At 46.4% G+C, this 27,810-nt stretch overlaps 1 protein-coding gene across 1 annotated transcript in view; it reads left to right on the forward strand.

Moving 5' to 3' along the window:
- Positions 1-27,810, forward strand: part of LOC106612186 (uncharacterized) — a 71,197-nt gene that overhangs the window by 41,821 nt on the left and 1,566 nt on the right. Inside the window, 8 exon segments of the mRNA XM_045724158.1 lie at positions 3,831-4,010; positions 6,423-6,623; positions 7,343-7,522; positions 12,654-12,886; positions 15,848-15,977; positions 16,099-16,230; positions 22,049-22,292; positions 22,563-22,631. Coding sequence (XP_045580114.1) covers positions 3,831-4,010; positions 6,423-6,623; positions 7,343-7,522; positions 12,654-12,886; positions 15,848-15,977; positions 16,099-16,230; positions 22,049-22,292; positions 22,563-22,631 — 1,369 coding nt within the window.

Raw genomic sequence — 27,810 nt, forward strand, 5'->3', positions numbered from 1 at the left:
CAGTAGACAGATATTTCCAGAGGTATAGGAGAGAGGGATGTCTCTCTACAGTAGACAGATATTTCCAGAGGTATAGGAGAGAGGGATGTCTCTCTACAGTAGACAGATAGTTCCAGAGGTGTTGGAGAGAGGGATGTCTCTCTACAGTAGCCTGATCCAGCTAGGTAAACAGGTATGGGAGCAAGAGGATGTTGTTGGCATAGAAATAGAATATAACGGGCTAGGAAACTCTAACCCATTATGCCATCATTGACTTGAATGGGGAGACCCGTTCAATGGATTCTATTTCTGTGGTTGTTGGTTGGACGTCAGATCTCTTGGGTGCATTGCAAGCAGGTTTTCTTTGATCAACGAAAGGCAGCCCCTACTGGGAAAGAGAGATAGAGAGAGGGAGAGAGGGGGGAAAAGAGAGAGAGAGAGAGAGAGAGAGAGAGAGAGAAATGGGAGAGAGATTGATTATGCAACACTTTTAATTTACAGGAAAATACTGCGATGTATCAGAGAGGGAGAGAACTGATGTTGTTTTCCTGGGGAGGGAATGGAGGGATGAAGAGAGGAAGGAACAGGGACTGATGTTAGCTCTGGCTGGACCCACACATTAGAGGGATGTTGTTACAGTGATGTAATATCACATTAGAGGGATGTTGTTACAGTGTTGTAATATCACATTAGAGAGGTGTTGCTACAGTGATGTAATATCACATTAGAGTGATGTTGTTACAGTGTTGTAATATCACATTAGAGAGGTGTTGCTACAGTGATGTAATATCACATTAGAGGGATGTTGTTACAGTGATGTAATATCACATTAGAGGGGTGTTGCTACAGTGATGTAATATCACATTAGAGAGGTGTTGCTACAGTGATGTAATATCACATTAGAGAGGTGTTGCTACAGTGATGTAATATCACATTAGAGGGATGTTGTTACAGTGTTGTAATATCACATTAGAGAGGTGTTGCTACAGTGATGTAATATCACATTAGAGAGGTGTTGTTACAGTGTTGTAATATCACATTAGAGAGGTGTTGCTACAGTGATGTAATATCACATTAGAGTGATGTTGTTACAGTGTTGTAATATCACATTAGAGAGGTGTTGCTACAGTGATGTAATATCACATTAGAGGGATGTTGTTACAGTGTTGTAATATCACATTAGAGAGGTGTTGCTACAGTGATGTAATATCACATTAGAGAGGTGTTGCTACAGTGTTGTAATATCACATTAGACTTTTGGTCATGTAGTGTATCTACATAGAGAGTTGATGTTGTATTATTAGTCAATGGGGTTGTGTACTTTTGTACAGGGACCATTGAGAGCTTGTTATCCAGTTGGGGGAGGGGAGCTAGGCGAGCCCCAATTGGCATGCTATTTTTGGGAATCTTTGCCCTCTCAGGTGGGTCCATTGGAGGTGGCTTGGTGGTGAAATATAGATCCTGTATGAATCGCCCTTGGCACCTGTGTAGGAATTTCCAACACATTGCTATCCAATCGCTTCAGAACTACAATAGAGCCTAAGTGGTATGGGGGTATGGGTTAAGGGTTAGGGGTTAAGGGTCTGCTGATGTCTTGAAGATTAGCCTACACATCAATCACTAGAGGTTAGAGGTCAAGAGAACCTAATCTCCCTGTCACCTTGCAGACTGACTGTGATTGGTCGATATTGAGGCACACTAACATGTCTGCCCTAGAGTTATAATGCTTTTGATTGAAACTGCAATGGAAACATACAGTATGTAAAATAGGGAACTCAAAAACAGAACGCCATGTTCAGAAAAGCCAATACACTCCTGACTGAGGGCCATTGATTTTCTGTTGGACTGAATTCTCCATACAAGCCATAGGGCCATAACCATTGTTTCTAGTGAACCATTCTAATGCGTTATGGTTGAAAGCTGAATAAATGGCCAGACTCTCTATGATCTCTCCGCTATCATCTATCGTCTGATTGACTCTTCTCCCTGAGATATCCCAGCAGGCCACTGGGAAGCATGGCTGGAGGAGGAGTTTAAGAGGCAAACTGCTGTTGAACTGTGTGTGTGTGTGTGTGTGTGTGTGTGTGTGTGTGTGTGTGTGTGTGTGTGTGTGTGTGTGTGTGTGTGTGTGTGTGTGTGTGTGTGTGTGTGTGTGTGTGTGTGTGTGTGTGTGTGTGTGTGTGCGTGTGTGTATATTTTGGAGTCTGTGCCATGGTGACATGGAGACATTACTCAGAGTGATGGATAATGGTGGAGGTGGCTCCAACTCGGAACAGACTAATGATGTCATCTCTGACTTCTCTGTTCCTCTAATAAGAAGGACCTTTACCCCTGAGCCTCCTCACAGGATACTGATAACCTCCCTGAATAACACGATCACACACAAGGGTTTCTGTTAGCCACTAATAGCTGCCTTTTGGCCCAAAAAAAGAAAAGCTGATAAATAAAATTATCCGGGAGAAAGAAAAAAAACCATTTCAAAATAATGTTTTTTTGCCTATTCGTTGATGGAAATTCCAGTGGATGGAAATACAGTACATTTGACCAGTCATGCTTATCGGTCAATAGGTTCATTTGCATAATTTCGTGGAATGAAACTGGCTTGTGTGTATTTTCATTAGTTGTTATGTATCTTATTTATCAGAGCATACAGATACACAGCAGAAAATGTGTTTTATAAGTGCAACAACACACACAAAGAGTTAGCACACACACTGTAACAGGGAAAGAGTCTGACAGAAAATCTGAGCAATCATTGGTCCTTGATATTTCTATTACCTTAATCCTGCTGTAATGTTTCTGTAATTTTATCATCAGTCAGTCACAGAGCCTGTGCTGACGCTGGTGGGGTCACCTACCTACTGTATTGTGTCTTGGTTGTTGGTCTGTTAGCGATGATGAGATGACTTTAGCTCTGGTTGCTGGTGTTAACATGCATTACTCTGTGTGGGTCTGAAGTACAGGGACTCACTCACATACGATTAGATGGGGTTGTGTTCACGGAATTATGACTAAACTGACTGAATACCCCACACTTTCTTACAATTGCGATTTTTTGCAATTCATGCCTCAGCATGTTATCTTTTCTGGTGAAGGTGGCTGACATGACATCGTTGCTAATGGTATTTGACTTGGCTGTAAGCTTCTGATAATGACCTAATAGCCTGGATCACAGAGGTTAATTCAATTTAGTCTCATTGCAGTTCAATAAAAAATAGCTTGATGATATTGTGTGTGTGTCAGTGGAATTGAGAATAATCACTTAATCTCTCTCTCTTTCTCTCTCACTCACTCTGTCCTTCCCTCTTTTCTCTCTCTCTCCACCCAAACTCTCTCCCTCTCTCTCTCTCACTCCCTCTGTCCTCCCCCCTTTTCTCTCTCTCTCCACCCTCTCCCTCTCCCTCTCTCTCTCTCTCTCTCACTCACTCTGTCCTCCCCGACTTTTCTCTCTCTCCACCCAAACTCTCTCCCTCCCTCCCTCCCTCCCTCCCTCCTCCCTCCTCCTCCCTCTCTCTCTCTCTCTCTCTCTCACTCACTCTGTCCTCCCCCCTTTTTCTCTCTCTCCACCCAAACTCTCTCTCTCTCTCTCTCTCTCTCTCTCCTCTCTCTCTCTCTCTCTCTCTCTCTCTCTCTCTCACTCACTCACTCTGTCCTCCCCCCTTTTCTCTCTCTCTCCACCCAAACACTCTCTCTCCCTCTCTCTCACTCACTCCGCCTCCCCCCTTTTCTCTCACTCCACCCAAACTCTCTCCCTCTCCCTCTCTCTTTCCTCTCTGCTCTCTATTTCTCTATCCCCACTCTCCCCCCCCTCTCTCTCTCCCTCCCTCTCTTCCCTTGTTCCTTGTCTCCAGTTGATAAGCGGAGGATCTATCGTCAGCGCTGAGGCAGTATGGGACCATGTGACCATGGCCGACCGAGAGTTGGCGTTTAAGGCCGGTGATGTCATCAAGGTGCTGGACGCGTCCAATAAGGACTGGTGGTGGGGTCAGATCGACGAGGAGGAGGGGTGGTTCCCTGCCAGCTTCGTACGGGTGAGTTAGTGATACCACACGTCACCCTGGTCTTCTGACTACCCAGATTCACACTATACACATGTAGGATCTTCATTTGAGCCTGTTTGCTACAGCAGGAAAATAATCCTGCAGTAACAGGAAATGTGAATTATTATGTGGATTATAATTAATGGACATTTTTGTAGAGATTAATACATTTTTCATGAGGGAAAATCAAGTTAAAATATAAATGACAAAGTTTTAAGTTTTAAGTTCTCCTGCAACGGGGTGATCAAATAAAGATCCTACATCTGTAGGGCAAAGCCGAGCCAAGCCAAGCCGAGCCAAGCTATACTGGCCTGGCCTGGTAACGCATCTACTTTAGTAGCTGAAACCTTGCTGAACAGTGTGAAATCCAAGCCGGCACAGTGCACTTCCTATTAGCTTCATACATTACCTGGTAAAGGCTACACACACTACAGCTAAAGAGTTCATACACTACCTAGTAAACACTTCATACTTAACTGAGTAAAGACTCCATACATTACCAAGTCAAGGCTTTCTCCAGACTTCCCAATGGCCATCCCAACCCTGACGACTCCATGTCCAGGGGCTGAACCGATTTCTCCCCACCACCCCTACCTCTCCATCCAGTGAGTCGATCCAGGCATTGAGTGAACCGGTGTGTTTCTGTCATTCTCTCTCTCTAAGGTCGAACCCCACCCTCCTCAACCCCAAACAAAACAGCTTTTCTATATCAACCCCATAGCAACTCCTCGGTTCCAAAACACTACGTCTAAGGTGCGTTTTCCCAACGTCATCAATCAACCATCCAGCCATACTCCACCCACCACCCACCACCTCAGTCTGCCAACGCAACGTCTCCCACACATTACCCAACCAATCAACCATCCAGCCATACTCCACCCACCACCTCAGTCTGCCAACGCAACATCTCCCAAACATTACCCAACCAATCAACCATCCAGCCATACTCCACCCACCACCCACCACCTCAGTCTGCCAACGCAACATCTCCCACACATTACCCAACCAATCAACCATCCAGCCATACTCCACCCACCACCTCAGTCTGCCAACGCAACATCTCCCAAACATTACCCAACCAATCAACCATCCAGCCATACTCCACCCACCACCCACCACCTCAGTCTGCCAACGCAACATCTCCCAAACATTACCCAACCAATCAACCATCCAGCCATACTCCACCCACCACCCACCACCTCAGTCTGCCAACGCAACGTCTCCCACACATTACCCAACCAATCAACCATCCAGCCATACTCCACCCACCACCCACCACCTCAGTCTGCCAACGCAACATCTCCCAAACATTACCCAACCAATCAACCATCCAGCCATACTCCACCCACCACCCACCACCTCAGTCTGCCAACGCAACGTCTCCCACACATTACCCAACCAATCAACCATCCAGCCATACTCCACCCACCACCTCAGTCTGCCAACGCAACATCTCCCAAACATTACCCAACCAATCAACCATCCAGCCATACTCCACCCACCACCCACCACCTCAGTCTGCCAACGCAACGTCTCCCAAACATTACCCAACCAATCAACCAACTCACATCTAACGTTTCCAGAACCTCAGTCACAACATTGGAAATCATCACAACAGGATATTTTATAGAGAAGTTACAGCCTTTAATTTTTTTTACTTCTTTTTTTATATATTACAATTTTTACTCTTTTTATAGTTTGTTTATAACTGAGTCTTCGTGCCGCAGTCTTCTCCTCCATGTGCATCCCAAATGGCACCCTTTTTACCGATATAGTGGTTGAAAGTAGTGCACTATAAAGGGAATATGGTACAATTTGGGAGCACCCTCTTCCACAAGCACCAGTTGTATCCACCCGTCTCTCTGCTTGTTGTTGTGAAGCTGCATGGCGTCGTGTGTTTGGCATTAGAACCGTCGCCTCTTAGATGTTCAGTAGGCACACAGTGTTTCATCATCAGGTGTTGCTTTAGCTACCGTACCAGGCATCTGATCACCTCTAACCTACCTCAAGCTGAGCTGTGTGTGTGTGTGTGTGTGTGTGTGTGTGTGTGTGTGTGTGTGTGTGTGTGTGTGTGTGTGTGTGTGTGTGTGTGTGTGTGTGTGTGTGTGTGTGTGTGTGTGTGTGTGTGTGTGTGTGTGTGTCTACAGCTCAATGCTGGAACAAAGAGCCCCCCTGACTCTCTCTCTCTCTCTCTCTCTCTCTCTCTCTGTCCCTCTGTCTACTCTCCTCTGAGCCCCAGCGCTGCCAACTACAACCTGAAACTGGAACAAGTGATTAAAAGATGTCTGGAAGAGGAAGAGATGAACTAAGGGATGTGATGTTTTCTGTGTTAAAGCCCTCTGATAGTAGTATGTAGTCATCATTTTATCTCCCATTCAGGAGTGTGTGTGTTGGTCTCCTCAGCTGTGGGTGAACCAGGAGGATGGGGGGGTGGAGCCTGTGGAGGGGACCAGTGAAATGGCTAACGGTCACCTGGATCCGACCAACGACTGCCTGTGTCTGGGCTCGCCGCTTCAGAACCGTGACCAGATGAGAGCCAACGTCATTAATGAGATCATGAGCACAGAGAGACATTACATCAAACACCTCAAAGACATCTGTGAGGTACACACACATACATACGTGCACACGCATAAACACACACCTACTCGCACACTTGGTGAAAACGCATGCATGACACACACACACACACACACACACACACACACACACACACACACACACACACACACGCGCACACGCACACGCACACGCACACGCACACGCACACACACACACACACACACACAAACCGACAAACACACACACACACACATGCAGGGGTATGATCTCTCTTGGAACAGTAGTCTAACTGTGGTGAATTGATTATAGCAGTAGTGTTACTGTGGTGAATTGATTATAGCAGTAGTGTTACTGTGGTGAATTGATTATAGCAGTAGTGTTACTGTGGTGAATTGATTATAGCAGTAGTGTTACTGTGGTGAATTGATTATAGCAGTAGTGTTACTGTGGTGAATTGATTAAAACTAGACTCAATCTGCTTTCATGATTCTCTCCAGGGATATATGGGAGAGTACAGGAAAATATGTTGAAATGTGGGAACACACTCACCAGCACACACACACACACACACTCAGACACACACCAGCACACACACACACTCAGACACACACCAGCACACAGACACACACACTCAGACACACACACACACCAGACACACACACACTCTCACACACACACAAGCATGCGCACAGACACACGCACACACACACAATCCTTTGCTCATCCCCATCCTACTGTATGTATAAATCCCTTTCTTCCAGGGCTACCTACGTCAGTGTAGGAAGAGGGTAGACATGTTTAACGATGACCAGCTGAGGGTGATCTTTGGGAACATCGAGGACATCTACCGTTTCCAGATGGGCTTCGTTAGAGACCTGGAGAAACAATACAACAACGAGGAACCACACCTGTCTGAGATAGGACCCTGCTTTCTAGAACATGTAAGTTACTACCTAGATAGAACCCTGCTTTCTAGAACATGTAAGTTACTACCTAGATAGAACCCTGCTTTCTAGAACATGTAAGTTACTACCTAGATAGAACCCTGCTTTCTAGAACATGTAAGTTATTACTCAACACCAAGATGATAGTCAGATGGGAGCCGAGGGGATGGCTGCCGTTTTACGGGCTCCTGACCAGTTGTGCTATTTTGTGTGTTTTTTCACATTGTTTGTAACATGTCTCAATCGCTGCAACTCCCCAACAGGCTCAGGACAGGCGAAAGTCGAGTCATGCGTCCCCCGAAACATGACCCGCCAAACCACGCTTCTTAACACCCGCCCGCATAACCCGGAATCCAGTCGCACCAATGTGTCGGAGGAAACACCATTCAACTGACGACCGAAGTCAGCCTGCAGGTGCCCGGCCCTACACAAGGAGTCGCTAGAGCACGATGAGCCAAGTAAAGCCCCCCCACTACGCCACTCGGGAGGCCCCTATTTGTAACTTATTTTGTACATAATGTTGATGCTACTGTCTCTTATGACCGAAAAGAGCTTCTGGATATCAGAACAGCGATTTCTCACCTCGAACTGGATATAGATGTTTTCTTTAATGAGTCTGACGTGAAGAATATAATTTTGCTCCCAGACAAGGCCCAGTTCCCCATCATTCGCATGAAGAAGATAAGGAACTATAGGGGACACAGATCAGAGTGCCTTGTGAGAATTCGTCGGCGAGTGTGTAACCGCCTCTACCATCCATTCTGTTGGCCAACGTGCAATCACTGGAGAATAAACTGGATGAGCTCCATTAAAGACTATCCTACCAACGGGACATTAAAAACTGTAACATCTCATGTTTCACCGAATCGTGGCTGAACGACGACATGGATAATATACAGTTGGCTGGGTTTTCCATGCATCAGCAGGACAGAACAGCTTTGTCTGGTAAGACAAAAAGTGGGAGTGTGTGTCAATGTCTAATATTAACGTAGTCTCAAGGTATTGCTCACCTGAGGTAGAGTACCTCATTATAAGCTGCAGACCACACTATCTACCAATCTATATTTTTCGTAACCATTTATTTACCACCAAAACCGATGCTGGTACTAAGATCGCACTCAACTAGCTGTATAAGGCCATAAGCAAACCAGAAAATTTTCATCCAGAAGCAGGGCTCCTACTGGCCGGGGATGGTAATGCAGGTAAACTTAAATCTGTTTTACCTCATTTCTACCAGCATTTCACATGTGCAACCAGAGGGAAAAAACTGTAGACCACCTTTACCCCACACACAGAGACGCGTACAAAGCTCTCCCTCGCCCTCCATTTGGAAAATTTGACCTTAATTCTATCCTCCTGATTTCTGCTTACAAGCAAAAACTAAAGCAGGAAGTACCAGTGATTCGCTCAATGCGGAAGTGGTCAGATGACGTGGATGCTAGGCTACAGGACTGTTTTGCTAGCACAGACTGGAATATGTTCCGGGATTCATCCAATGGCATTGAGGAGTATACCACCTCAGTCACCGGCTTCATCAATAAGTGCATCGACGACGTCGTCCTCACAGTGACCGTACGTATATATCCCAACCAGAAGCCATGGATTACAGGCAACATCCGCACCGAGCTAAAGGCTGGAGCTGCCACTTTCATGGAGCTGAACACTAATTAAACACTTGAACACGCTTATAAGAAATCCCGCTATGCCCTCAGATGAACCATCAAACAGGAAAAGCGACAATACAGGACAAAGATTGAATCCTACTACACCGGCTCTGACGCTCGTCGAATGTGGCGGGGCTTGCAAACAATTACGGACTACAAAGGGAAACCCTGCCGCGAGCTGCCCAGTGACACGAGCCTACCAGATGGGCTAAATGCCTTTTATACTTGCTTTGAGGCAAGCAACACTGAAGCATGCATGAGAGCACCAGCTGTTCCAGATGACTTGATCACGCTCTCCGTAGCCGATGTGAGCAAGACCTTTAAACAGGTCAACATTCACAAGGCCACAGGGCCAGAAGGATAACCAGGACGTGTACTCAGAGCATGCATGGCCAACTGGCAAGTATCTTTACTGACATTTTCAAACTCTCCCTGACAGAGTCTGTAATAGCTACATGTTTCAAGCAGACCACCCTAGTCCCTTTGCCCAAGAAAGTGAAGGTAACCTGCCTAAATGACTACAGCCCCGGAGCACTCACATCGGTAGCCTTGAAGTTCTTTGAAAGGCTGGCTATGTCTCACATCAACACCATTATCCCTGAAACCCTAGACCCACTCCAATTTGCATTACGCCACTACAGATTCACAGATGACGCAATCTCAATCGCACTCCACACTGCCCTTTCTCAACTGGACAAATGTGTGAATTCTGTTCATTGACTACAGCTCAGCATTCAACACCATAGTGCCCACAAAGCTCATCACTAAGCTAAGGACCCAGGGACTAAACACCTCCCTCTGCAACTGGATCCTGGACTTCCTGACGAGCCGCCCCCAGCTGGTAAGGGTAGGCAACAACACATCTGCCACGCTGATCCTCAACACGGGGGCCCCTCAGGGGTTTAGTCCCCTCCTTTACTCCCTGTTCACCCACGACTACGTGACTAAGCACGACTCCAACACTATCATTAAGTTTGCTGACGACACAACGGTGGTAGGCCTGATTCCCGACAACGATGAGACAGGCTATAGGGAGGAGGTCAGAGATCTGGCAGTGTGATGCCAGGACAACAACCTCTCCCTCAACGTGAGCAAGACATAGGAGATGATTGTGGACTACAGAAAAAGGATGGCCGAACACGCCCCCATTCACATCAATGGGGCTGTAGTGGAGCGGGGCGAGAGTTTCAAGATCCTTGGTGTACACCTCACCAACCAACTATCATGGTCCAAACACACCAAGAAAGTCATGAAGAGGACACGACAATGCCTTTTCCCCCTCAGGAGACTGAAAAGATTTGGCATGGGTGCCCAGATACTCAAAAAGTTCTACAGCTGCACCATCGAGAGCATCCTGACCGGTTGCATCACCGCCTGGTATGGCAACTGCTCGGCATCCGACCATAAGGCACTACAGATGGTAGTGCGAACGGCCCAGTACATCACTTGGGCCAAGCTTCCTGACATCCAGGACTTATATACTAGGCGGTGTCAAAGGAAGGCCCTAAAAATGATCAAAGTCTCCAGTTACCCAAGTCATAGACTGTTCTCTTTGCTACCGCACGGCAAGTGGTACCGGAGCACCAAGTCTAGGTCCGAAAGGGTCCTCAAGTCTAGGTTCAAAAGGTTCCTTAACAGCTTCCTGACGGGCCGCCCCCAGGTGGTAAGGGTAGGTAACAACACATCCGCCACGCTGATCCTTAACACGGGGGCTCCTCAGGGGTGCATGCTCAGTCCCCTCCTGTACTCCCTGTTCACTCATGACTGCATGGCCAGGCACGACTCCAACACCATCATCAAGTTTGCCGATGACACAACAGTGGTAGGCCTGATCACCAACAACAATGAGACAGCCTATAGGGAGGTCAGAGATCTGGCCGTGTGGTGCCAGGGCAACAACCGCTCCTTCAATGTGATCAAGACAAAGGAGATGATTTGCCTGGTATGGCAATTGCTTGGCCTCCGACACTACAGAGGGTACATCACTGGGGTCAAGCCTCCTGCCATCCAGGACCTCTATACCAGGTGGTATCAGAGGAAGGCCCTAAAAATTGTCGAAGACTCCAGCCACCCTAGTCATAGACTGTCCTTTCTGCTAACACATGGCAAGCGGTACCGGAGCGCCAAGTCTAGGTCCAAAAGGCTCCTTAGCATCTTCTACCCCCAAGCCATAAGACTCCTGAACAGCTAATCAAAGGGCTACCCAGAACCCTCTTTTACGCTGCTGCTACTCTGTTTATTATCTATGCATAGTCACTTTAACTCTACCTACATGTACATATTACCTCAATTACCTCAATTAACCGGTGCCCCCACACATTGACTCTGTACCAGTACCCCCTGTATATATAGCCTCGCTACTGTTATTTTACTAATTTAATTATTTGTTACTTTTAGTTTCTATTTTTTACAAAACACTTATTTTTCTTAAAACATCTTAAAGCATTGTTGTTTCAGGGCTTGTAAGTACAATAATTTCCGGACTATTAAGCGCACCTGAATATAAGCCGCACCCACTGAATTAAAAAAAATATATATTTTGAACATAAATAAGCCGCACATGTCTATAAGCCGCAGGTGCCTACCGGTATATTGAAACAAATGAACTTTACACAGGCTTTAACGAAACACGGCTTGTAACAAAAATAAATAGGCTTTAACGAAACACGGCTTGTAACAAAAATAAATAGGCTTTAACGAAACACGGCTTGTAACAAAAATAAATAGGCTTTAACGAAACATGGCTTGTAACAAAAATAAATAGGCTTTAACGAAACACGGCTTGTAACAAAAAATAAAAAATTAGCAGTAAGATTTAGTTGTCTTTTTGCACTGAGTCAATTCCTCACGCTGCTGTTTCCAACGTCTTATCATCGACTCATTAAGACCAAGCTCCCGTGCAGCAGCTCTATTTCCTTTTCCAACAGCCAGATCAATCGCCTTCAACTTGAAAGCTGCATCATATGCATTTCTCCGTGTCTTTGCCATGATGAGGGTGACAAAATGACTACCGTAATCAGAATGATGGGAAGTTTGAGAGTGCTCGATTTAATCTAAACAGTAAACAAAAAAGTTGTTTGACCTTAACCCGTTCGGCAATTTCATTGGTCTAATGAAAGCTTCATGCCGCCAAAAAACTGAGCACGTCACAGAATGTGTTTTTTTGGAGAATTTTTTTTTTTAAAGCGGGAAAAATCCATATATTAGCCACGTCATTGTTTAAGCCGCGAGGCTCAAAATGTGGGAAAAAAGTTGCGGCTTATAGTCCGGAATTTACGGTAAGCATTTCACTGTAAGATCTACACCTGTTGTATTCGGCGCATGTGACAAACACACATTTGATTTCATTTGATTTGAAGATAGAAGCCTGCTGAACAACCATGTGATACCTGCAGCAGGACTTATTGTCTCAAATCACAAATGAATCATCTCCTCATCTCCTCCATTGTTGTTTTGTCCCACAGCAAGATGGCTTCTGGATCTACTCTGAGTACTGTAACAACCACCTGGATGCATGTATGGAGCTGTTCAAGCTGATGAGAGACGGGAGGTACCAGCACTTCTTCGAGGCCTGTCGCCTGCTGCAGCAGATGATCGACATCGCTATCGACGGCTTCCTCCTCACACCCGTACAGAAGATCTGCAAATACCCCCTGCAGCTGGCCGAGCTGCTTAAATACACCGCACAGGAACACAGGTAGGATTACAGACACACACACACACACGTAGTCAGTCATTCAGCTGTGTTTGTCTCATCCGGCTCCAGGTCATTCACAAATCACACTCACACAGCCAGACAGGGGCAGGGGCCAACACTCTTAACTCTCTCTGCCAGATATCTGTGTCTCTGTCTGACTTTATCTATCTCTCTGTTTGTCTCTCTGTCTCTCAGTCTGTCTCTCTCTCTGTCTCTCTGTCTGTCTCTCTGTCTGTCTGTCTCTCTGTCTCTCTGTTTGTCTGTCTGTCTGTCTCTCTCTCTCTCTCTCTGTCTGTCCCTCGCTCTGTCTGTCCCTCACTCTGTCTGTTTTTCTGTCTGTCTGTCTGTCTGTCTGTCTGTCTCTCTCTCTAGCTGTATGTCTCTCTGTCTGTCTCTCTCTCTGTCTCACTATCTGTTTCTCTCTCTGTCTGTTTCTCTCTCTGTTTCTCTCTCTGTCCCTCACTCTGTCTGTCTCCCTGTCTGTTTCTCTCTCTGTCTCTCTCTCTGTCTCTGTCTCCCTGTCTCTGTCTCCCTGTCTCTGTCTCCCTGTCTCTCAGTCTGTTTCTCTCTCTGTCTGCCTCAGTCTGTGAGGAGTGTGTGAAGGTGTAGTGTGTTATGTGTCTGCAAGATGGAGGATAGGGCTGCTTCCACAGATAGACACATAACACACAGACACACACACAAACACACACACTTACTAACACACACATTGATCTGGCACACACAAACCTGTAGCAATAGTGACTGCTGTAAGGTGTGATTCATCCTCCTGAAATGACCTGTGTTCTGTCTCCATAGTGACTATCGCTACGTGGTGGTTGTAATGTGTGTTCTGTCTCCATGGTGACTATCGCTACGTGGTGGTTGTAATGTCTGTTCTGTCTCCATGGTGACTATCGCTACGTGGTGGTTGTAATGTGTGTTCTGTCTCCATAGTGACTATCGCTACGTGGTGGTTGTAATGTGTGTTCTGTCTCCATAGTGACTATCGCTACGTGGTGGTTGTAATGTGTGTTCGGTCTCCATAGTGACTATCGCTATGTGGTGGTTGTAATGTCTGTTCTGTCTCCATGGTGACTATCGCTACGTGGTGGTTGTAATGTCTGTTCTGTCTCGTTGGTGACTATCGCTACGTGGTGGTTGTAATGTCTGTTCTGTCTCCATGGTGACTATCGCTACGTGGTGGTTGTAATGTCTGTTCTGTCTCTATGGTGACTATCGCTATGTGGTGGTTGTAATGTCTGTTCTGTCTCCATGGTGACTATCGCTACGTGGTGGTTGTAATGTCTGTTCTGTCTCGTTGGTGACTATCGCTACGTGGTGGTTGTAATGTCTGTTCTGTCTCGTTGGTGACTATCGCTACGTGGTGGTTGTAATGTCTGTTCTGTCTCCATGGTGACTATCGCTACGTGGTGGTTGTAATGTCTGTTCTGTCTCGTTGGTGACTATCGCTACGTGGTGGTTGTAATGTCTGTTCTGTCTCCATAGTGACGATCGCTACGTGGTGGTTGTAATGTCTGTTCTGTCTCCATGGTGACTATCGCTACGTGGTGGTTGTAATGTCTGTTCTGTCTCCATGGTGACTATCGCTACGTGGTGGTTGTAATGTCTGTTCTGTCTCCACAGTGACTATCGCTACGTGGTGGTTGTAATGTCTGTTCTGTCTCCTTGGTGACTATCGCTACGTGGTGGTTGTAATGTCTGTTCTGTCTCCATGGTGACAATCGCTACGTGGTGGTTGTAATGTCTGTTCTGTCTCATTGGTGACTATCGCTACGTGGTGGTTGTAATGTCTGTTCTGTCTCCATGGTGACTATCGCTACGTGGTGGTTGTAATGTCTGTTCTGTCTCGTTGGTGACTATCGCTACGTGGTGGTTGTAATGTCTGTTCTGTCTCCATGGTGACTATCGCTACGTGGTGGTTGTAATGTCTGTTCTGTCTCCATGGTGACTATCGCTACGTGGTGGTTGTAATGTCTGTTCTGTCTCCATGGTGACTATCGCTCACGTGGTGGTTGTAATGTCTGTTCTGTCTCTATGGTGACTATCGCTACGTGGTGGTTGTAATGTCTGTTCTGTCTCCATGGTGACTATCGCTACGTGGTGGTTGTAATGTCTGTTCTGTCTCCATGGTGACTATCGCTACGTGGTGGTTGTAATGTCTGTTCTGTCTCGTTGGTGACTATCGCTACGTGGTGGTTGTAATGTCTGTTCTGTCTCCATGGTGACTATCGCTACGTGGTGGTTGTAATGTCTGTTCTGTCTCCATGGTGACTATCGCTACGTGGTGGTTGTAATGTCTGTTCTGTCTCCATGGTGACTATCGCTACGTGGTGGTTGTAATGTCTGTTCTGTCTCCATGGTGACTATCGCTACGTGGTGGTTGTAATGTCTGTTCTGTCTCTATGGTGACTATCGCTACGTGGTGGTTGTAATGTCTGTTCTGTCTCCATGGTGACTATCGCTACGTGGTGGTTGTAATGTCTGTTCTGTCTCCATGGTGACTATCGCTACGTGGTGGTTGTAATGTCTGTTCTGTCTCCATGGTGACTATCGCTACGTGGTGGTTGTAATGTCTGTTCTGTCTCGTTGGTGACTATCGCTACGTGGTGGTTGTAATGTCTGTTCTGTCTCCATGGTGACTATCGCTACGTGGTGGTTGTAATGTCTGTTCTGTCTCCACAGTGACTATCGCTACGTGGTGGTTGTAATGTCTGTTCTGTCTCCATGGTGACTATCGCTACGTGGTGGTTGTAATGTCTGTTCTGTCTCCATGGTGACTATCACTACATGGTGGTTGTCATGTGTGTTCTGTCTCCATAGTGACGATCGCTACGTGGTGGTTGTAATGTCTGTTCTGTCTCCACAGTGACTATCGCTACGTGGTGGTTGTAATGTGTGTTCGGTCTCCACAGTGACTATCGCTACGTGGTGGTTGTAATGTCTGTTCTGTCTCCATAGTGACTATCGCTACGTGGCGGCGGCGCTGGCGGTGATGCGTAACGTCACTCAGCAGATCAATGAGAGGAAGAGGAGGCTGGAGAACATTGACAAGATCGCCCAATGGCAGGCCTCCGTCCTGGACTGGGAGGTACATACTGTACACCACTCGGAATTAACCCACCCTCAACGGAGTGTGTGTGTGTTTAAAACAAGGGTATTTAGGGCCTTGAATAGTGATAAATAAAGCAATGTATTATTATTGTCGACAGGGTGATGACATCCTGGACCGGAGCTCAGAGTTGATCTATACAGGAGAAATGTCTTGGATCTACCAGCCCTATGGACGCAGTCAGCAACGGGTCTTCTTCCTCTTTGATCACCAGCTGGTCCTCTGTAAGAAGGTAGGAAACCTCCCCTCTCTGTCCTGCTCCAAACCAGTTCAGGTATATGTAGAAGGTATGAAACCTCCCCTCTCTGTCCTGCTCCAAACCAGTTCAGGTATATGTAGAAGGTATGAAACCTCCCCTCTCTGTCCTGCTCCAAACCAGTTCAGGTATATGTAGAAAGTATGAAACCTCCCCTCTCTGTCCTGCTCCAAACCAGTTCAGGTATATGTAGAAGGTATGAAACCCCCCCTCTCTGTCCTGCTCCAAACCAGTTCAGGTATATGTAGAAGGTATGAAACCTCCCCTCTCTGTCCTGCTCCAAACCAGTTCAGGTATATGTAGAAGGTATGAAAACCTCCCCTCTCTGTCCTGAAACCTCCTCTCTCTTTCCACACACACACACACACACACACACACACACACACACACACACACACACACACACACACACACACACACACACACACACACACTGCTCGGGGATGTCTGCGGGACATGCTTAATTATGAATCCCTCATCTATGTTCTTGAGTTTCTTATTCACAATGTGCAACACAACATGTCTAATGGCTGCCCTCAGGGCGTGTTTGTGGCCTGTTGCATGCTCCTCTCTCTCTTCCTTTCTTCTTTCCTCCTCTCATCCTCTCCTCCACTCCTCCTCTCCTTCCCTTCTCTTCTTCTCCTCTCATCCTCTCCTCCTCTCTGCCTCTCCTCCTCTCCTCCTCTCCTTCTCTCCTTCTCTCCTCCTCTCCTCCTCTCTTCCTCCTCTCCTTCTCTCCTCCTCCTCTCAAATCTCCTTCTCTCCTCTCATCCTCTCATCCTTAACAGTACGTGGAGACCAGACACATCTGATCTCAACAGGCTAATTTACTGAATCATGCTGGGACATGGATTCTCTCTATTTTAAATACACTATATATACAAATGTAAACTCAGCAAAAAAATAAATGTCCTCTCACTGTCAACTGCGTTTATTTTCAGTACATTTCCTTCTCTTAACATGTGTAAATATTTGTATGAACTTAACAAGATTCAACTACTGAGACATAAACTGAACAAGTTCCACAGACATGTGGCTAACAGAAATTGAATAATGTGTCCCTGAACAAAGGGGGGGTCAAAATCAAAAGTAACAGTCAGTATCTGGTGTGGCCAGTGTGCAGTGCATCTCCTCCTCATGGACTGCACCAGATTTGCCAGTTCTTGCTGTGAGATGTTACCCCACTCTTCCACCAAGGCACTTGCAAGTTCCCAGACATTTCTGCGGGGAATGGCCCTAGCCCTCACCCTCCGATCCAACAGGTCCCAGACGTGCTCAAAGGGATTGAGATCCGGGCTCTTCGCTGGCCATGGCAGAACACTGACATTCCTGTCTTGCAGGAAATCACGCACAGAACGAGCAGTATGGCTGGTGGCATTGTCATGCTGGAGGGTCATGTCAGGATGAGCCTGCAGGAAGGGTACCACATGAGGGAGGAAGATGTCTCCCCTGTAACGCACAGCATTGAGATTGCCTGCAATGACAACAAGCTCAGTCCGATGATGCTGTGACACACCGCCCCAGACCATGACGGACCCTCCACCTCCAAATCGATCCCGCTCCAGAGTACAGGCCTCGGTGTATCGCTCATTCCTTCGACGATAAACGCGAATCCGACCATCACCCCTGGTGAGACAAAACCGCAACTCATCAGGAAAGAACACTTTTTGCCAGTCCTGTCTGGTCCAGCAACAGTGGGTTTGTGCCCATAGGCGACGTTGTTGCCGGTGATGTCTGGTGAGGACCTGCCTTACAACAGGCCTACAAGCCCTCAGTCCAGCCTCTCTCAGTCTATTGCGGACAGTCTGAGCACTGATGGAGGGATTGTGAGTTCCTGGTGTAACTCGGGCAGTTGTTGTTGCCATCCTGTACCTGTCCCGCAGGTGTGCTGTTCGGATGTACCGATCCTGTGCAGGTGTTGTTACACGTGGTCTGCCACTGCGAGGACGATTAGCTGTCCGTCCTGTCTCCCACATCTGCAGTCCTCATGCATCCTTGCAGCATGCCTAAGGCATGTTCACGCAGATCAGCAGGGACCCTGGGCAACTTTCTTCTGGTGTTTTTCAGAGTCAGTAGAAAGGCCTCTTTAGTGTCCTAAGTTTTCATAACTGTGACCTTAATTGCCTACCGTCTGTAAGCTGTTAGTGTCTTAACGACCGTTCCACAGGTGCATGTTCGTTAATTGTTTATGGTTCATTGAACAAGCATGGGAAACAGTGTTTAAACCCTTTACAATGAAGATCTGTGAAGTTATTTGGATTTTTACGAATTATCTTTGAAAGACAGGGTCCTGAAGAAGGGACATTTCTTTTTTTGCTGAGTTTATGTGGACACCCCTACAAATTAGTGGATTCAGCTATTGCAGCCACACCCATTGCTGACAGGTGTATAAAATCGAGCACACAGCCATGCAATCGCCATAGATAAACATTGGCAGTAGAACGGCCTAACTGAAGAGCTTGCTGACTTTCAACGTGGCACCGTCATAGGATGCACCTTTCCAACATTTCAGTTTGTCAAATTTCTGCCCTACTAGAGCTGCCCCGATCAACTGTAAGTGCTGTTATTGTGAAGTGAAAACGTCTAGGAGCAACAACGGCTCAGCTGTGGTAAGCCACACAAACTCACAGAACGGGGCCACCGAGTGCTGAAGTGCGTAGCGTGTAAAAATCGTCTGTCCTCTGTTGCCACTCTCACTACCAAGTTCCAAACTGCCTCTGGAAGCAACGTCAGTACAAAAAATGTTTGTCGGGAGCTTCATGAAATGGGTTTCCATGGCAGAGCTGCCGCACACAAGCCAAAGATCACCCTGTGCAATGCCAAGCTTCGGCTGGAGTGGTGTAAAGCTCGCCGCCATTGGACTCTGGAGCAGTGGAAACGCGTTCTCTGGAGTTATAAATTACGCTTCACCATCTGTCAGTTCGACGGACGAATCTGGGTTTGGCAGATGCCAGGAGAATGCTACCTGCCGGAATGCTTAGTGCCAACTGTAAATTTTGGTGGAGGAGGACAAATGTTCTGGGGCTGTTTTTCATGGTTCGGGCTAGGCCCCTTAGTTCAAGTGAAGGGAAATCTTAACGCTACAGCATACAAGGACATTCTAGACGATTCTGTGCTTCCAACTTTGTGGCAACAGTTTGGGGCAGGCCCTTTCCTGTTTCAGCATGACAATGCCCCCGTGCACAAAGCGAGGTCCATACAGAAATTGTTTCTCGAGATTGGTGTGGAAGAACTTGACTGGCCTGCACAGAGCCCTGACCTCAAACCCATCAAACACCCTTGGGATGAATTGGAACGCCGACTACAAGCTAGGCCTAATCGCTCAACATCAGTGCCCTACCTCACTAATGCTCTTGTGGCTGAATGGCAGCAAGTCCCCGTAGTAATGTTCCAACATCTAGTGGAAAGCCTTCCCAGAAGAGTGGGGGCTGTTATAGCCGCAAAGAACGGACCAACTACATATTAATGAGATGTTTGACGAGCAGGTGTCCACATACTTTTAGTCATGTAGTGTATTGGTCTTTCCTCTCTTATCCATATCATCATAAAGAGTGGTTTAGTCCCACAGCCCAGTACACAGCCCAGTACAGAGCCCAGTACAGAGTCCAGTACAGAGTCCAGTACACAGTACAGTACACAGCCCAGTACACAGTCCAGTACAGAGTCCAGTACAGAGTCCAGTACAGAGTCCAGTACAGAGCCCAGTACACAGCCCAGTACACAGTCCAGTACACAGCCCAGTACACAGCCCAGTACACAGCCCAGTACACAGCCCAGTACACAGCCCAGTACAGAGTCCAGTACAGAGCCCAGTACACAGTCCAGTACAGACTAACTCTCTGTATGTCCTAAACAGGCTGGACTACCAGACTACCTCTCTGTCTGTCCTAAACAGGCTGGACTACCAGACTACCTCTCTGTCTGTCCTAAACAGGCTGGACTACCAGACATGATCTGTATCTAATGTTGAAGATATGTTAGGATAATATCTGTAGTCTTAATGCTTTAATAAGTGCAGTATTGTTCCCATCTCTGTCTCATTGTGGTGAACGCCCACTGGCATAAGAAGTCTATAGTTCACAGCTGTTCATATCTCTTTTGCTTAATGGTTTATGTAGCTTGAGGTTTGTGAACTAGCTTTAAACCAGGGCTTTAGTTTTGACAGGAGACAGGTTTGCTGTTGAGGACAGAGAAAAGTGATAGAGAGAGGGCGAGAGAGAGTGGAGAGAAAGAGAGAGAGTGAGAGAGAGTGAGAAGAGGAGAGAGAGAGAAGAGGAGAGAGCAAGAGAGAGAAGAGGAGAGAGAGAGAGTGGAGAGAAAGAGAGAGAGAGAGGAGAGAGATAGAAGAGGAGAGAGAGAAGAGGAGAGAGAGAGAGAGAGAGAGAGATGAGAGAGAGAAGAGGAGAGGAGAGGAGAGAGAGAGAGAGAAGAGGAGATAGAGAGAGAGAAGAGGACAGAGAGAAAGACAGAGAGAGAAGAGGAGAGAGGGAGAGAGGAGAGGAGAGAGAGAAGAAGAGAGGAGAGAGAGAAGAGGAGAGAGAGAGAAGAGAAGAGAGAGAAAGAGAGAGAAAGAAAGAGAGAAGAAGAGAGAAAGAGAGAGAAAGAGAGAGAGGAGAGGAGAGAGCTTTGTTGTTGAGAGTTTGAAGAGTTGTGTGTTTGTGTGACAGATGGAGAGGGTTGCATAAGAGAATAATATGGGGAAACGCCTGCAGGCTAAAACCTCAAAGACCCAACACACATGCTACACACACACACACACACACACACACACACACACACACACACACACACACACACACACACACACTGTGTGACACCACCTCTCTCTCTGTCACCTTTAGGATCTGATTTGTAGGGACATCCTGTACTATAAGGGCCTAACAACCCCCCCCCCCTCTCTCTCTCTCTCTAGGATCTGATTTGTAGGGACATCCTGTACTATAAGGGCCTAACAACCCCCCCCTCTCTCTCTCTCTAGGATCTGATTTGTAGGGACATCCTGTACTGTAAGGGCCTAACACCCCCCCCCCTCTCTCTCTAGGATCTGATTTCGTAGGGACATCCTGTACTGTAAGGGCCTAACACCCCCCCCCCCTCTCTCTCTAGGATCTGATTTGTAGGGACATCCTGTACTGTAAGGGCCTAACACCCCCCCCTCTCTCTCTAGGATCTGATTTGTAGGGACATCCTGTACTGTAAGGGCCTAACACCCCCCCCCCCCTCTCTCTCTAGGATCTGATTTGTAGGGACATCCTGTACTGTAAGGGCCTAACACCCCCCCTCTCTCTCTCTAGGATCTGATTTGTAGGGACATCCTGTACTGTAAGGGCCTAACACCCCCCCCCCCTCCTCTCTCTAGGATCTGATTTGTAGGGACATCCTGTACTGTAAGGGCCTAACACCCCCCCCTCCTCTCTCTAGGATCTGATTTGTAGGGACATCCTGTACTGTAAGGGCCTAACACCCCCCCCCCCTCTCTCTAGGATCTGATTTGTAGGGACATCCTGTACTGTAAGGGCCTAACACCCCCCCCCTCTCTCTCTAGTATCTGATTCGTAGGGACATCCTGTACTATAAGGGCCTAACACCCCCCCCCTCTCTCTCTAGGATCTGATTCGTAGGGACATCCTGTACTATAAGGGCCTAACACCCCCCCCCCCCTCTCTCTAGGATCTGATTCGTAGGGACATCCTGTACTATAAGGGCCTAACACCCCCCCCCTCTCTCTAGGATCTGATTCGTAGGGACATCCTGTACTATAAGGGCCTAACACCCCCCCCCTCTCTCTCTCTAGGATCTGATTCGTAGGGACATCCTGTACTATAAGGGCCGTATCGACATGGACCGCTATGACGTGCGGGACGCCATCGACGGTCGTGACGACGACTTCAACGTGAGCGTGAAGAACGCGTTCAAATTGCACAACAAAGACAGTGAGGAGCTCCACATCTTCCTGTCCAAGAAACAGGAGGAGAAGATACGATGGCTCAGGGCTTTCCACGAGGAGAGGAAGATGGTGCAGGAGGATGAGAAAATCGGTTAGACACACACACATTCTTACACACTTACACTCACTCACTCACTCACTCACTCACTCACTCACTCACTCACACACTTATGTTCACTCACACACACACACCGTTTGATGGTTATCAGTCACACATTTTTTACCTGCTTGTGGTGATGTTAAATGTTCATTTTATAATGAACAATTATGTTCTATTCTATTTGTGTGCAGACGATACACTTGTCGTCATGGTTTACTCTCTGCATTATTTCAAGGTTACCATAGAGCCTGTGTGTTTCAGGGTTTGAGATCTCGGAGTACCAGAAGCGTCAGGCAGCCCTGACTGTGAAGAAGGTGTCTAAACAGAAAGGTGAGACATCACGAAGACACCAGGTGATTTACCTTTTTCTCTCTCTCTCTCTCTCTCTCTCTCTCTCTGTCTCTCTCTGTCTCTGTCTCTCTCTGTCTCTCTCTCTCTCTCTCTCTCTCTCTCTCTCTCTCTCTCTCTCTCTCTCTCTCTCTCTCTCTCTGTCTCTCTCTCTCTCTCTCTCTCTCTCTCTCTCTCTCTCTCTCTCTCTGTCTCTCTCTGTCTCTCTCTCTCTCTCTCTCTCTCTGTCTCTCTCTCTCTCTCTGTCTCTCTCTGTCTCTCTCTCTCTCTCTCTCTGTCTCTCTCTCTCTGTCTCTCTCTCTCTCTCTCTCTCTCTCTCTCTCTCTCTCTCTCTCTCTCTCTCTCTCTCTCTCTCTGTCTCTCTCTCTCTCTCTCTCGCTCTGTCTCTCTCTCTCTCTCTCTCTCTCTCGCTCTCTCTTTCTCCCTCTCTCTCTCTTCTCTCTCTCTCTCTCTCTCTCTCTCTCTCTCTCTGACAGTCTGTCTTTTCATCGCTGTTTACTTACCAAGCCTTACACACACACACACACACACACACACACACACACACACACACACACACACACACACACGTTTACCTTGGTCTCTCACACACGCACACGTACACACACGCCGCACATCACTCTTTCACCTACGCCTCTCACCATGTCTGACCTGATCTTCTCTTTCTGTTTACAAATCGATTTACAACCATTCCAAGAGCGTAGAATCTAGTCACACATTATCTTCCAGAAGAGACTTGTCAATCAAACGACTGCTAAACACCTATGAAAAGACAGAGGGTTTTATGCATGGTGAATATAATCTTATCTTGAAGTGAAAATGTTGAAGGTGTACAGAACGCCAGTTGGATGTGTGTTGTTTGCCATTGTTGATGTGATGTGTGTTTTGTACCGTTCGACCCATCATAACAGATGTGGTCTCTCTGTTTATGTTGGTTCTGATGACCCATTCCTCAGTGTAGGGGCTCTATTTTTAGCTGCTGCTAAAGAGGCGCAAGTGTCAAACGTAGTTTGCAATTTCATCAATGGCGTTTTCCAGCCCTAATGCCAGGTTCCGCAATTTACCTGTCTACCATCAGCTAACTTGCGCTGAGGTGGGAGGGGTGGCAATATTTGAGCTGTGTCTTTAAAAACAAGAGCAAAAGTGACAATTTCATGCAGCGCAAATGAGAAGTTATAAGACCCAGGAAGAGCAGGTCTTAACAGTAACACAGTTGATAATGGGATGACGCACAGTGCCCATGGAAGAGAGATGTGCCTTTTATGCCGGTGAATCTCATGTTTAGAAACATAAAAAATATATATTGGTCCCCCCCTCCACATTTTGTTTAATTTGATTAAAAGCCAGGTGTAGCCCTCCCCTTAATTAAGGCTGGTTAAGCATCATTGTGCTGATGTCTGTTTATCCTGGACATTAGCCCAATAGCCTTACAAGCCCTTAACAAACAATGCAATTTTAAGAAAAGAGTTGAGTAAATATTTACTAAATTTTTTATTTCACCTTTATTTAACCAGGTAGGCAAGTTGAGAACAAGTTCTCATTTACAACTGCGACCTGGCCAAGATAAAGCAAAGCAGTTCGACACATATAACAACACAGAGTTACACATGGAGTAAAACAAACATACAGTCAATAATACAGTAGAAAAATAAGTCTATATACAATGTGAGCAAATGAGGTGAGATAAGGGAGGTAAAGGCAATAAATAGGCCATGGTGGCGAAGTAAATACAATATAGCAATTAAAACAATGGAATGTTAAACTTAATTAATTAATTAATTAAAGTTTTAAAAAAATTTTTAAATAAAAAAAGTAGTACAATAAAATAACAATAATGAGCCTATATACTGGGGGTACCGGTTAGTAATGAGACTATATACTGGGGGTACCGGTTAGTAATGAGACTATATACTGGTGGTACCGGTACCGAGTCAATGTGCGGTGGTACAGGTTAGTAATGAGGCTATATACTGGTGGTACCGGTTAGTAATGAGACTATATAGTGGGGGTACCGGTTAGTAATGAGGCTATATACTGGTGGTACCGGTTAGTAATGAGACTATATAGTGGGGGTACCGGTTAGTAATGAGCCTATATACTGGGGGTACCGGTTAGTAATGAGACTATATACTGGGGGTACCGGTTAGTAATGAGACTATATACTGGTGGTACCGGTACTGAGTCAATGTGCGGTGGTACAGGTTAGTAATGAGGCTATATACTGGTGGTACCGGTTAGTAATGAGACTATATAGTGGGGGTACCGGTTAGTAATGAGGCTATATACTGGTGGTACCGGTTGGTAATGAGACTATATACAGGGGGTACCGGTTAGTAATGAGACTATATACTGGTGGTACCGGTTGGTAATGAGACTATATACAGGGGGTACCGGTTAGTAATGAGACTATATACTGGTGGTACCGGTTAGTAATGCGACTATATACTGGGGGTACCGGTTAGTAGTGAGGCTATATACTGGTGGTACCGGTTGGTAATGAGACTATATACAGGGGGCACCGGTAAGTAATGAGACTATATACTGGTGGTACCGGTTGGTAATGAGACTATATACAGGGGGTACCGGTTAGTAATGAGACTATATACTGGGGGTACCGGTTAGTAATGAGGCTATGTACTGGTGGTACCGGTTGGTAATGAGACTATATACATGGGGTACCGGTTAGTAATGAGACTATATACAGGGGGTACCAGTTGGTAATGAGACTATATACATGGGGTACCGGTTAGTAATGAGACTATATACTGGTGGTACCGGTTAGTAATGAGACTATATACAGTGGGTACCGGTTAGTAATGAGACTATATACTGGGGGTACCGGTTAGTAATGAGGCTATATACTGGTGGTACCGGTTGGTAATGAGACTATATACAGGGGGTACCGGTTAGTAATGTGACTATATACTGGGGGTACAGGTTAGTAATGAGGCTATATACTGGTGGTACCGGTTAGTAATGAAACTATATACAGGGGGTACCGGTTAGTAATGAGACTATATACAGGAGGTACCGGTTAGTAATGACACTATGTACTGGGGGTGCCGGTTAGAAATGAAACTATATAAACTATATAAATAAGTAAAATCAGCAGGGGATCAAATACTTTTTTCCCTCACTGTACTGGGGGTACCGGTTAGTAATGAGACTATATACAGGGGGTACAGGTTAGTAATGAGACTATATACAGGTGGTACAGGTTAGTAATTAAACTATATACTGGGGGTACCGGTTAGTAATGAAACTATATACAAGGGGTACAGGTTGGTAATGAGACTATATACAGGGGGTACCGGTTAGTTATGAGACTATATACTGGGGGTACCGGTTAGTAATGAAACGATATACAGGGGGTACTGGTACCGAGTCAATGTGCGGTGGTACAGGTTAGTAATGAGACTATATACTGGGGGTACCGGTTAGTAATGAGACTATATATTGGGGGTACCGGTACCGAGTCAATGTGCGGTGGTACAGCTTAGTAATGAAACTATATACAGGGGGTACCGGTACCGAGTCATTGTGCGGTGGTACAGCTTAGTCGAGGTAAATTAGTCGAGGTTAGACACACCTACAACTTGTTTATTCATCAACACCAGCCCTTTCACACCACCGTCAACTATTTTCCTCATAGTTTGGACTGTAAAAATAGCAAAGATATTTCTGACACACCCCAGGACCTATAGCGCTACTACCAGCACTAAGATTTACCACTGGGTTAGGCTTGTTAAAATAGAGCCCTGGATGTGTGTCAGAACTGTGTTGATCTGTGTTTGGTTTGGTGTGTCACGGTACTGTACTGTTCTGTGTGTGTGTTACATCGTGGTTTGACAATAACTGTGTGTGTTACGTGGTTGGCACAAGGTGAAGTACTGCTCTTGAATTTTCAGATTCATTGTTAGATATCATCTTGAGAAAGAGGGCCTTGTTTTATGGACATGGTTTGAAAATGATAAAGGTATATCATTCATTAGAGTTTTGTTTACTGTAGAGATAATGTAACAAGATGCCATGGCAACTGATAAGAAATCAGAACTACTATGATTACCAATGGCATTAGAACATGTTGATCTAGTATGTTCCATTTTACTCTCAAGGCTCTCCGAGATCTCCATAGAGAAACAGTGTCTCTAATCAGTTAACAACACAACGACACTGTGTTTTTCAAGATGCCATGGCAACTTTTCAATTTTCCATCATCAAATATTGATTATTCACGGTTTGATATTGGCTGTGGAGTAGTTGTTGTGATGCTCCTAGATTGTCGTCCAACAGCTTTCTGTTCTTTTCAATCTATTTTGATCGCGCTTACTTTCCTTAGTCTTGGGGTGCTATTCAATCAAACATGTAATCAGCAAAGCCGGAATAACACTTGTCTCTCCATCGCCAGTGGAAACGCCGGATTTCATATTTGTGCTGGAAGAATGTTATTTTTCCGGGTCCTCGTGTTTGCCTGATTCAGGGATTGTTTGAATAGCATCTCTAGTTTTCACTTGTGTCATTACTAGAGCAGAGATGTGTATTTTGCATCCTCCAGCATCATCATATGATCATATATCATATCTGTCTAATATTATATGCTACAACAATAACACAGTGATGAACAACGTAGTACATAGTTGTAGTTGCCTGTTTGTTGTGAAAGCATGACTAAATGTTGTGTACAATGTTCTGTTTCTGATCCGATACTGACCATGTTTCTCTGGTTATCCACTTCTCCACCCCTTGACTTCTGCTCTCTGCCTCTGCCCCCTACTCTGCTCCTCCTTCCTGCCCCCTACTCTGCTCCTCCTTCCTGCCCTGTTCTCTGCTCCTCCTTCCTGACCCCATACTCTGCTCTCTGCCTCTGCCCCTACTCTGCTCCTTGTTCCTGCCCCGTACTCTGCTCCTCCTTCCTGCCCCGTACTCTGCTCCTCCTTCCTGACCCCTACTCTGCTCCTCCTTCCTGACCCGTACTCTGCTCCTCCTTCCTGACCCCTACTCTGCTCCTCCTTCCTGACCCCTACTCTGCTCCTCCTTCCTGACCCCTACTCTGCTCCTCCTTCCTGACCCCTACTCTGCTCCTCCTTCCTGACCCCTACTCTGCTCCTCCTTCCTGACCCGTACTCTGTTCCTCCTTCCTGACCCATACTCTGCTCCTCCT

The sequence above is a fragment of the Salmo salar genome, chromosome ssa09 (assembly GCF_905237065.1).
Source record: "Salmo salar chromosome ssa09, Ssal_v3.1, whole genome shotgun sequence".
In the NCBI taxonomy this organism is placed as follows: Eukaryota; Metazoa; Chordata; class Actinopteri; order Salmoniformes; family Salmonidae; genus Salmo; species Salmo salar.